Genomic DNA, 12,456 nt, shown 5'->3' with positions numbered 1-12,456 from the left:
GTACATTTAAATTTTACTGCAAATTTTGATGACTTTACATTAAAGGTAATAAATTATTTAATTGTAAACTTTTTTTACCATCCTCTTGGTTCGTTATTATAATCATCAGGTTGGTATATTGGTTGCTGACATGGCATTGGTGGTGGTGGTGGAGGTGGTGGTGGTCTTGGTGATGTANAATTATGTAATAACAGTTACATAAAAATTTTTTTATGTAACTGTCCTATATAATAAATTACCTGGGAAGTATGATTTATACAAACTTAAAGTGATCTTATAACGTAAGTATCTGCCATACTGATCTATTGCCACCACATAACTGGCTATCAACTTTTTCTATCTATAACAACAGAAAAATTAAACATATTTTAAACTTGATTTTCTAAACTCTTTCTGTGCTAAAGAAATGGAAAATGTTTCTGTTTTCCATTTCCATATTACTTTTCTTCAACAAGCAACAAGACTAAACTTACTTTAAAGTGAATAAAAAGCTGAATGATTGGCTCTGAAACCAATATTGTTGATTATTATATTATCAATGTAAAAATGTTTTTTATTTACAGTATTTATTCAAATTTAAGATGCAATTGAAACAAATGCACCTTAATTTCTACGTGCTCATTTAAGATTTTTGTTTTGTGAAAACTAAACAACTCAAGATAAATTCATTAGCAAAATCAGTTCCACTGACATAAATTTGTTCAGCATTTATTGCAAATAAAGTAAGTTATACATCACTGTCTTCCATGGTGTCAAAGTCAAAAGTGTATTCACTTTTTATGTTAGACTCTTCTGAATCAATACTGATGTGTTTTTTTAGTCAAGTTTCTGAGTTTATTTTTAGTTCTTGTATACATTTAGTTGTTTTAATTTTGGTATTAGTATTAAAACTACACTTGGATGACTAAAACCAAGTGTAGTTTTAATACTACAATTAAAATAAAAACCAAGTTTTTATTTTAATTGACTAAAACTATGCTAATCAACACTGGATTTAATGTTCACATCTTCCCACATGCAGTCATGCCCACTGCTATTTAAAGCATAAAAAATACACTTGTTGAAAGATAGCTGTACAAGTTTTTTTTAGGATTTTCATCCAAGAGTACATTGCTGTAATAGACTAATGACAGTGAGCTAAGCTGACCTCTTAAATACTATTATAAATATTGGTCTAATAAAATTATTAAAAATGATGCAAAGGAACTAGTAACTTATAGTGACTGAGAAATAAGACACACAACACAGAGATCACTAATTATGATGTATTACATTGAATCTAAGATAAATTACTGTATTTTCAGATATATTAACTAAAATCTGAAAAACTGCATCTTACATTTGAGCAAAAATACAGTATTATTTTCTTTTACAATTAAATCTTCAATGAACTGATAATGGAATTGAGAGGGAAAAAGACAATATGTTTGAGATAGTACCCTTTAAAATACAAACTGGTAAAAATTATATTTTCAAAGACACTTTGGAGGTAGGTATACAAACTGGTGCAATTTATGTGAAGATTTTATTTCAGATTCAGTGATTTTTTACCTTTTAAATTATACTTTGCCACAGGTTATCTGTACAGCATTAATTTTTTATTAACAGATTTAATTATCAATATTTTACAATTCTAGAACATTTAAAAATAATTCGTTCAAGTATAAACTTTGATGAAAAAATTTAGTTATCAACCACTTTTATTTTCTAAATGCAATACAATTGTAATATATTTTTTTAGTTTTTGCAATTGTTTGAATAATATAATTCCAGTATCTAATTAATATAAAGCAATATACAGATTTGTCAGTTTTATTATTTGATTAATAACAGCAAGAAGAGAAAATGCTGATACATTTTACAATATTTAAACAACAAGAATAAAAAGTAGTAATGTAAAAATAAATTATTTTTAAGAAAGGAAAAAAATGCCAAGTAGATAAAAGCCAGATAATGATAAAACTTTAATTTCAAAATATATAATGTAATTTGTTGAAAAGTTTAATATAAACTTATAATTATTCTTAATTTCTTTTCTTGGAAAATATTTGTATTTATAACATCACTATTATATTTCAAAGTAATTAAAAATAAAAATAATCAAATGTTAATTAAAAAATATATTCAAGTCACTTCAAATTGAATTACTTACCTCATGATCCTGGAGTTTTCGACCAACAACTCTAAATGTATTGTTAATTAAGTGTTGATATATATGAACTTTAGAAAGTCCACTAGATGTTCCACTAGGTAACCATCTTTTAGTGACATCATCATAAAGCATTACAGATGCTCTAGCAGAAGCAATTGAATGCTCACTATTAAACAGAAAAATTACACAGACAATTACACATACATTGTAAAATGTTTTAAATCATAAATTTATTATAATCTTACTACTTCATACACACTACTTAGAAATCATCTAATGAATTGATATTAGTTTTATTAGATATCAAATCAATATAAACATATTTTAATTTATGCAAAACTATCAGAGTATATACAAATATAATTCATTGCTATAAAAATTAGCATACCAAAAAGTTTTATCACTGCAAAACTTGACATGCAGATAAATCTCAAGCAGGTATAGAAATGATTAGAGTTATAGCTCATTGCATAATGCCAGCAGAGGGCATTAATGTGCATCTCCTTGGCCTATAAAAGAGCATGCAAAAGCATTCTGTCTGCAATTTACCTGTTGTAGAGTGATGCTGCATTACTAGAAATGTCTTTATGTTGCAATCAAAGACCTAATCCTCCTGAATTTTTTTGCATTTCTCGACATTTCAAAGTCCGAGTCCAAAAATATAAAAATCTTGGAAGGGTTATTTTTTTGATCGATCACCATACTTTTCCTCTGTTATATATAGCAGAGCCGAGAAAGTAATAAATAAATTAATTAAATTTATTTATTTTAATAGATACATACAGTGGTACCTCAGGATACGAAATTAATCCGTCCCAAAACTGAGATCGTATCATGAAAATGTTGTAAGGTGAATCATTTTTTCCCATACGATTACATGTAAAACCAAATAATTCATTCCAACACAAAAAACACACTCAACTTAAAGCTAAGTAATACATTGAAAAAAATAACTATAGTAAGCAAAACACTGAAAAATGCATTTTGTAGTTGTAAATGTATAAATAACTACAATAGAATAATTTAATAATAGAATAATAAATTGATTAAAAAAATGTAGTTTTATTTGCACTTTACCATTGAGGATAGATGATGGTGGAGGTGTAAACTGGTGGCAGAGGAGAGGGAGAAGGGAAATGGTACTAAAACTTATTGTTACATTATGTTATGTAAGTTAACTTAAAAATAACTTAGGAAAGATAAAAAAATTGTTATATATATATATATTTTTTAATTTTTATTCACTGCTTTTCGCTTTCTTTCCATCACTTCCACCAGCACTTTCACTGGATAGAGGTCACTTGGTAAAATATCTATCCAAAGAAATTTGACTTTGCCTACTTTTTAAAATGTTTCTAAAATGACTTAGGCAAACGTCATTAAACTGAGCAGCAATACGGCCAGTGTGAACCTTTTCTGGGTGTTTCTTTTCAATAAAATCAGTCACTTTTTGATAATACCTCAAGATTTCCTTTATCGAGCGAGATCCTTCCACTATGAAGCAAACACGCGGACTGAGACCAATGAACAGAAGTGAATAAAAATTGGCGCTGCAAACTAATGTAACGTCGTATGGTGAGTTTTTGTTCATATCATGGAGCAAAAATATGTTCGAATTTCATGTCGTATCCTGAAAATTTCGTATGCTGGGGCATTCGTATCCTGAGGTACCATTGTACATCACAATTCAGTATTGTATTTTATATATTCTGGGGACTGTATCCAATACACAATCTATATAAAAAAAAATGTAAATGTTCGTTGTTCAAAATCTTAAATCTCCGAAAGTTCTTCACTGATTGCTTGAAATTTTGATACAACGTTTCATTTGAATACATGCAATTTTTATATCAAAATTCCCCCAAGGGGGAGAGGGAGAAAATTAAGGCTTAACCCAAAGAACGGCTTCTACTGTAATATTTTAGATACGATTTTTTGTTTCTGGTGGTAATAACTTTATTTCCAAACGTACAATATTTACGTTTTACAAGTTTTTAACCAAATGTTCGAACTGTTTTAAATTTGAATTTGTTATTGCATATTGGTTCGATTATAGAACAATTGTAAACATTCCAGAAAATTGATCAGATTGAAAACGTTCCTTTGAAGCAGTGAAATGATTCTCAACAATAAGGGGTGTGTTATATAACATTGTTATAAATTAAATAATTACTATGGTTGTTGAAACACTGAATATAAATGGTGTTATAACGCCCCACACCATCATTCCAATTATACGCGATGGAGCTTGCCTCTTTAGAGCAATATCCTTTGTTTTATATGACACTCAAGTGATGGCCAAAGAAGTATGTGCAGAAATAGTGGCTTATGTGATGAGTCACTAGAATGATTTTTTGAGGGAGGGTTATTTCTATCAAATTGTAAAATCTGCATGGGTGAAGCTGAGGGTAACAGCTAATACAAAATAAAAACAAGTTATCGACAAGTGATTATTTATTGTGAGATTGTCACAATGCCAGGCTGCAATTTTTAATCATATTTTTAATTTATTTCATTTAAAATATAGGCTCTCTACATTAAATTAGTAGTATCTTGCCCCTGTACATCATACTTTTCCTTTAACAATAGAGTCATGATGATCATCTACTAACTGCTTTCAGGGGGAAACTTCTGAATTCAAATAATGTGGCTTCTGGTGCAAACTGAAAGTTCATATATAGTCAATTGGGGCCTCCTTTCCCTAAGGTTTCCATATCTGGTCTCAGATTTTAACTATCTAATTCCATTCTTGAGATTAAGGAAAGATAGACAGACAGTGGGAATTTATAGTCTGCAATGTTTTCAAATTGCAGCCCAATAACAGTACACAAAGGATAATACATATACAAAAGGATATAAAATTTTTCAATACACTAACTCAATGCAAACCCAACAAAACGTAAAACAACAACAACAACCATAGTATTTTACAACTTATAAGACAACTTATGTTCAAAGAAAAAGTTACAAATACATCTTTAAATATGAAGTTGTGATCCATAGACTAATAAATTCCCCAAACGATCTTCAATAGGCTATAGATAACCCCTACCTACCCCAACTCTTGAATAAAAGTGTTACTGTTTAATTAAACACATTTCTTTTTAAACCAGAATGCAGTAAAAAATTTTAGGGTTGACTGCCAAAGAAGCAGGATAGCTTAAATACACTAGATAATTTTTTCTTAAATATTCTGTGCTGAAATAGAGTGAGTCTTATATGCCGAAAAATACAGCATTAAAAACAAATAATAATAATAATAATAATAATAATTAGTAAAAAGTACAAATACAAGTACAAGTGATTTTTATACAATTGAGGAATTTTTTAAAATCAAGGTGTAAGTACACTTGAATAGGTATTAAATCATTCTAATTTTCTTTTAATTGTTAAATTTATTACAAGATGGAAGCTTAACTGCCTACCTTTAGACCAAATTACATAGTATATTTATAATTAATTAGCCATGTTATAGTTCAATTAAAATCTGATGATAATCATTTGTACTGTGCAGCACAAGACTATTAAAAATAATTCTATTATGAAACTATTTTCAGATGACAATCATCTATTTTAAAACAAATTTTATACATAAGTAATGAAGTGACCTTTAGATAATGCATTTTCATTAATGAATATCATAAATGGGAATTTAATTCCATCATGACAGTATTAATCATCTCATATCAACATTATTAAAAAACTTTTATTTTATAAAAACTTGCTTTAAATAGATGTTTAAAATGAACATTTAAAACATATTATTTAAGAAATAATTAAATCTGATTAACTATTGTCTATTCAAAAATTTATGCAAGGATGATTTAATCTGACTTTTCTTTTTACTTTCAGGATATAAAATATTTAAGATTTTTCAATTTCACAACTTTCACATAAATCTTCAATTTATGTAATAGAACAAAGCTTCAAAAGAACTGCAAAGGCGTTAATATGAAAAGGCAGATCAATAATTGTGAGAGTTGATGGAATGCGACGTATAATGTGATTCTTCTCCAAGATTAATAATCACTATAAATTTCTATAGTATCTACGTTTTGGAAGTAGTCATATATGACTTTGCTTTAAAACATATATATATATATATAAAGATCTATTCATAATGCTAAAAGTTGCTCATAAAAATTGAATATATAACTGTTGATTTCTAAGTTTAGTTATTTAGAAATTATGAAAGTTCATTAAATTCTTAATCAAATAATGTTAATGTTTTGAGTTGAGAGAATCTCATATCAAAATGTCATTATATTGAATTACTAAACGGCCATAAGTAACGAAGCATATATAACACTAAATAATTAAATTCACTGAATGTTTGTTGCAATTATGCTGTCGTAATCATGGATCAGGTTAAAATGCTTAAGAAAATCATTTAATTCAAAACAAGCATTTTCAAAAATATCAACTCTCTATATTCACTTAAACTATTAATCTATTATATCTTCTGGTGAACCTATTTACACTCTTAATGCTTCTAGTCCTTTAAATATTATTTTATTAATAAATAGTACTTACACTCATTTTGTTTATAATACAGTTTCATTAAAAATAGTATTTGATATTTTAAAAATGTTTTGTAATATTTAATTTTACTTAGAACTCTTATCAAATCCATAAAACATATAATTAGTCATAAAGTCCAATAAAAATTTCTTATGCAAAACTTCTTACTCAATCAACTACTACTTAAACTCAATCATAAAAGTTCAATTTTAAAAAATTTATACTACTGAGTTTATAAAATTAAACATTTATTCATTTTTTCCCAAATTTTTAAGAAAATGTATAACCATAGGAAAATTAATGCCAAACTCATTCATGTAATATCAATAAGTAAATTGTAATAGTTATTAATTTACTAATTTAAAAAAAATCATGTTTTATTCAAACTTTATTAATAAATATTTTAAAATTTATATAGTTACAATTACAAATATTCAATTACAGAAAAATGTCAATCTATTTATTGTTCCTGGATGTATTGCATTCCAGGAAACATTGCTAAATTTATAGGTGTACCCCCAGACAAATTCCATTTTAACTGCAGAAACTAAACCTGCATCAATCGTTCCTCAATTTAGTTTTCCTGCATCTTTAAGTCAGAATGTTTAGTCCTAAAGAACGTTAATTCAGGACTGGTCGTTAAAAAAACAAAAGGTACACCCCATACGCATCAGTATGCATCGTTAGTAGTAACAGCAATTGGACTGGACTGAATTGATGGAATAAGGCAATGCAACACAAGGACAATCTTCCAAGAGAAAAATGTCTCTCAGAAGGACTTTTATGGAAACTGGCTCCTATTTAAGTGCTAATTAGACACATGAAGACAACCCATGTGGACAGTCTGATGGTCGTGCACAATGTACGATCAGTGTTCAATGGTTTTATCCACTGGTGAGTAGGTTGAGGTTTACGAACATGATATAGCAAGTAGCATTTGGACTCTACAGTCAGCTTTGTGATATTGAATGCGTCTTTCCACGCAGGCAACAAGCTAGAAGATAAGGAGTGGTAGTGAGAATCTAATCAAGCTGGAAAAACTTGTTTGTGTGCAGATTTGCCAGATTTGGTAAGTTCTGATGCTTACTGGTGACAAAATATCATATAAAGTTTGCAATTGCTGAAATGGAGATTTAGGAACTTTCTAGACTTCCTTTAGTGACAAAAGAAAAACTATTATTGTTGATACAGTGATACCCCGAACTTACGCGATAGGTGGGACTGAGCGATAACCGCGTAAGTCGAATTCACGTAAGATGAGGTATAATTTCGCAATTTGTGTAAAACCCAAGTCAGATGTGTGTAAGCTAATAAATGTTCTCATTAATCTTATCTCGTCTTTTGATTTGTTCACGGTTAGAAGAAATCACCACATAGAGTCTCTCAAGTCTCCGTAGATATAACAAACACAAAAATAAATAACACAAAAATTGTGGCTATGTGTCAATTCCGCGCGACATGTCTGAACATGTAAACCGAACAATAGTGTGGGGGGGATTGAGTAATCGAGAGTTGCTTGGCGCTCAAACAAATGATGATTCGACGAGATTTGAAAATCGCGTAACTCTAGGTTCACGTAAATCGAGGTATTACTGTATATGAATTTTTCTACTTTTGTTCTAAGTATCAATCATTTAATCTTGCACTTTTACTAAATTGAGTTTGCACATTACTGGTTTAACATGTGTCTTCAATCTTCTGCCACTAGTGGCCAAATGGATAAAACTACTGAACGTATTTGGTCGTGTTCACATCTCGCCAACAGGCTGGTCGCATGGAGTTTTCTGAGTTTTCTTCATGTTAATAATGAGAGCTGTGGAGTCAGTTAAAAAAAAAAAAAACACTCGACTCTGACTCTAGCAAAATTAAATACCAAGTCAAATGACTTGGTATTTAATTTTGATATGGGGAGGTTTTTCACTTCAATTTCACTCTTCCAGAAGAGTTAGTCCAACTAAAAAGTGTGTGGTCTAGCTAGTTACTTCAGCCCCTTATCCAGAAAAGAAAAATATGTACTCTGATCAATTAGTCTAGCTAATTCAGAAAAATAGAGTACTTATTTAGAGCAGGGATAATAAAGGAATGATTCAAAAAAAATATTAAAATTCAATTAGATCAAAATAATTTAACTACTAAACACAAATACTACAAAGAATACTACATATTTAATAAATTAAATTGATGCATTTTGTATTTAAAATAAAATGAATTATAACAAAATACAAAAAGATTTTTAAAAATTAATAAATATATAATAAATTTTCTTTCATTTAAATAAAAAAAACTAAAGTAAATTGAAAATGAAGGAGTTGGAGTCGAAGTCGACATTTTTTCCAACTGCAACTCCACAGTCCTGTTATTAACACACTTAAATAGGAGCCAGTTTTAATAAAAGACCTTGGGAGGCATTCTCCCAGCAGACTGCCCATGTGTTGCATTGCCGTAATTGAATAAAACCTATCTTCAATCCTCTAATGCTTGATATTATTGAAAGTTTTATATAAAGTTCAAAGTCCCTTTTTGAACCTTGTCACAGATTCATCAAACAATCTGTTCCCTTCACTAAGTAAATAGACTGGTTTTTGTTACTGAGCATTTTTTATAGTCCAATCAAGGTTCATGAAATGAGCTGGGCATTATTTATTCACTGTCAGCTGTCATTTGTAATTGCATCATGTACTGTATGTCACTAAATCATTTATACTAATGTGTAAGAATAAATGTGTCATAATATAATGCCAGTTTTTCAAAGTACTAAAACTTTCAAACCACAGCACAACTTTAACTTTGCATTTATTAGTGAAAATTTGCATTGCTTCTTAAGTGTTGCTAATTACATAAAAGCCAACAGTTTATATTTTGCTAATTTCTGCAAAGTTGAACATTGATTAAATAAATATTTACAATCTAATGTTGTAGCAACGAATAATATTTGTAGTGTATATGTTACGGTTACTAGTGCAAAAGGTAAAATGATGTAAATGTCTGTTCACTTACATGAATGGCCAAAGTAGTATGACAATGACATATTTGGCCAAACATTTATGTCACTGTTGAAACATATTAAACATTCCCATCTCACCAGACATTCATTGCATTCTTTTCACGTAATGAAAAGAATGCAATGAAATAAATTTCAAGCAATTTATTTCAAGCAATGAAATAAATTGGTCATCAATTATCGGTCATTGTTAAATATCAATATGGAAAATTGTTTCTGTGGTTTTTTTTTTTCTTTTTGGTATGTATGCTTAAGTACATTTATATGGTTATACAACACAGAATATACAATACTAGTAGCTTGGAATGCCCCCTAGTGGGCGTTCTTTACAAATTTCTATGAGGCACGGTTCCTTTGACTTTTTTGTTCCTATCAATATGCTCTACAGCTCTGTTAAAGTCCGAATGGTAAGATTTACCCTCCGAATGAAGAGGTGGCAACCCCCCAAACTGTAGACCCCTGTACTAACAATAAAGTCAAAGGAACCATACCCCTACTCGCGACCCTTCGAGAGATATAAGCCCCTGAAATAATAAATTCCTATTACAAATATACTGAATTATTTATATTGTTATATTGACCAAATAATAATTTATTGGCCAAATGAATCAGAAAAATTTATATTGTTACTTTAAATAAGAATTAAAATTGTTAATCTGAATGTTTGAAATATGACACACGATAGGGGCGCCTCTAGTGTCCGTTATCAAACGGTTACGGGACAGACACCTGTTGAATGGGTTATATATATAGATATTTAGTTTTTGGAATGTCCTGGGTCCCATCATTTAAAAAAATGAATGAATGTATGCCTAAATAGAGCATAAACTAGTGTAAGATCTATATAACTTTCTATCTTTTGGATATGAATATATAGGCCTAAGGTCCCTTTCACACAAACTGGTTGAAAGAGTGACAGTGGAAATCCACAGCAACATAAATTATCGTCAATCGATGATTTCTATGGAGCCTTTCCTACAATTCACTCATAGCAAGTTTTGTGTTGTCAGAGCCAATAAAACCCAATAGAAATACATTGATAAATATAGACTAATTAAAAATATGGAAAATATTATATGCATGTTCAATCTATGTATCGATTTCTTGACAGATGTAAATAAATTATAAGTCAATAGATGGAGATGGGTTAGCAGATGTGCAACAAGCTTTTTGTTTTTGAATCCACTGACTCATCCTGGAGATATTGGGTTCCAAATTTTCCTACCATTCTGTATAGGGAATTGATAAGAAACTTTTGTATTATTGAGATTTTATAACAATTTGATATCAAATTTGCTGAATTGTTAGACAGAAAACTTGGCCAGAAAAAGCTGGGTTATATTGGATTTATCACCTTAAATGTGATATACAAAAAAATTTGTCAAATTCAGTTTTGCGGATTGTGTTAGTAATGTGAATACATTTCACCTAGTCCATACTACAAGTAACTTTTGATATACAGTAAATTCTAATTTTTAAGTTTAAATTAAAGTTTTCTATTTGATGACTTATTCCACTGGTACCATGAAATAAGTCATCAAATAATATTAATAATTTATTAATTACATTTATGAATAAAACTTTAAAATGTAGACAGAAACAAAAGTTGGAAAAATTGAACTAGTGGAAATTAAACCAGTGTCTCCTCTTTATGAATCCTTGCCATGCGACTCACCACTATAACATTTTTTTTTTGTTTTAAATAAAACAGTTTATTTACACATTATAAGAATGTTTACAATTTAGAGTTTAAAACTCTAATAGACAGCCAGTTTTAAATTATTTTATATTAACAATTATTGATAAAATATTACCACAGGTATAGTTTATCACTATATGGATTAAGTGCAAGCAAAAGCAAAATTTATTTGCTTATATTTCGGAGTTCCAACTCACAAGTCAGTGTCCTTCTTGTTTACAATTCCAACAGGCATCCAGTTAGTTATGGCTTTTTTGAATGCTGGAGGCTGTTTATAATGTCAATTTGCATATTAATAGAGTATTTAAACTTTTGGAAAGTCCGTTCTTCGTTTGTTTTATTAAAGTAGTTTGAACATCTGCTTCTCCATAGTGCACCTGTCATGAGTAGGGATTGCAAATTTTCCGATTTTTATTACCGGTAAACAGTAAAATTTCAGAATGTTACCGGTTTACCGGTAAATTACTAGCAATTTTAAAATTTTTACTCCAAATACAAATATTAACACACTGGTTATTGTTTAGTTGCAACACATCAGTGAGTCATTAACTAAGAAATCTTTGGTATTCTATGACCAATTGAATTCCTTTTTTCTACTTTGGAAAACAAAAGTTTCGTTATCTGAAAAATAAAGCATGCTGTAATTTTTTTGTTACAGTAATTTAAAAAGTAGCCAGTGAGTGCTCACATTCAAATAAATGTGTGCATTTTGTCAACTAAAATCATTATTGCGCTGTAGGCGTCAGGGTGCGACTATGCAGACGCGAATTTAGAGCGAGCGAGAGGTTGCGAGCGATTTAGTTTTCGCAAAGGAAAACCATGCACAAACGAGAAGCGAGAAATAACGCTGGCGAGAGCGAATTTCTGGTTCTCGCACATATCTGACAGGTTTTGATATTTATCGCTTCTCGCCACATATTCTCGCTCGCTTGGAAAATTCTCTCGCTCGCGTCTGCATATTCGCACCCTTATGGATTAAGAAGTGACCAAATTTTTTGAATTTCAATCCGGGATATTCTAAAAATTGAAGGTAGGCAATATAGGGTGTAAGATTGTTATTTAAATGATTTCGTTGCTTAATGA

At 29.6% G+C, this 12,456-nt stretch overlaps 1 protein-coding gene across 1 annotated transcript in view; it reads right to left on the bottom strand.

Annotated features, from left to right (window-relative positions):
* Positions 1-2,405, bottom strand: part of LOC111642595 (protein enabled-like) — a 49,811-nt gene extending 47,406 nt beyond the window's left edge. The window contains exons 1-4 of the mRNA XM_023388959.1: positions 2,398-2,405; positions 2,153-2,318; positions 282-340; positions 79-165 (exon numbers count right to left, since the gene is read on the bottom strand). Coding sequence (XP_023244727.1) covers positions 79-165; positions 282-340; positions 2,153-2,318; positions 2,398-2,405 — 320 coding nt within the window. The remainder of the gene's footprint in view (positions 1-78; positions 166-281; positions 341-2,152; positions 2,319-2,397) is intronic.
* Positions 2,406-12,456: the final 10,051 nt, after the last annotated feature.

The sequence above is a fragment of the Centruroides sculpturatus genome, unplaced genomic scaffold, assembly GCF_000671375.1.
Source record: "Centruroides sculpturatus isolate CEXI.00-Female unplaced genomic scaffold, Cexi_2.0 scaffold3, whole genome shotgun sequence".
In the NCBI taxonomy this organism is placed as follows: Eukaryota; Metazoa; Arthropoda; class Arachnida; order Scorpiones; family Buthidae; genus Centruroides; species Centruroides sculpturatus.
Note: the sequence above shows the minus strand (reverse complement) of the source record. Positions and strands in the feature narration are given on the sequence as shown.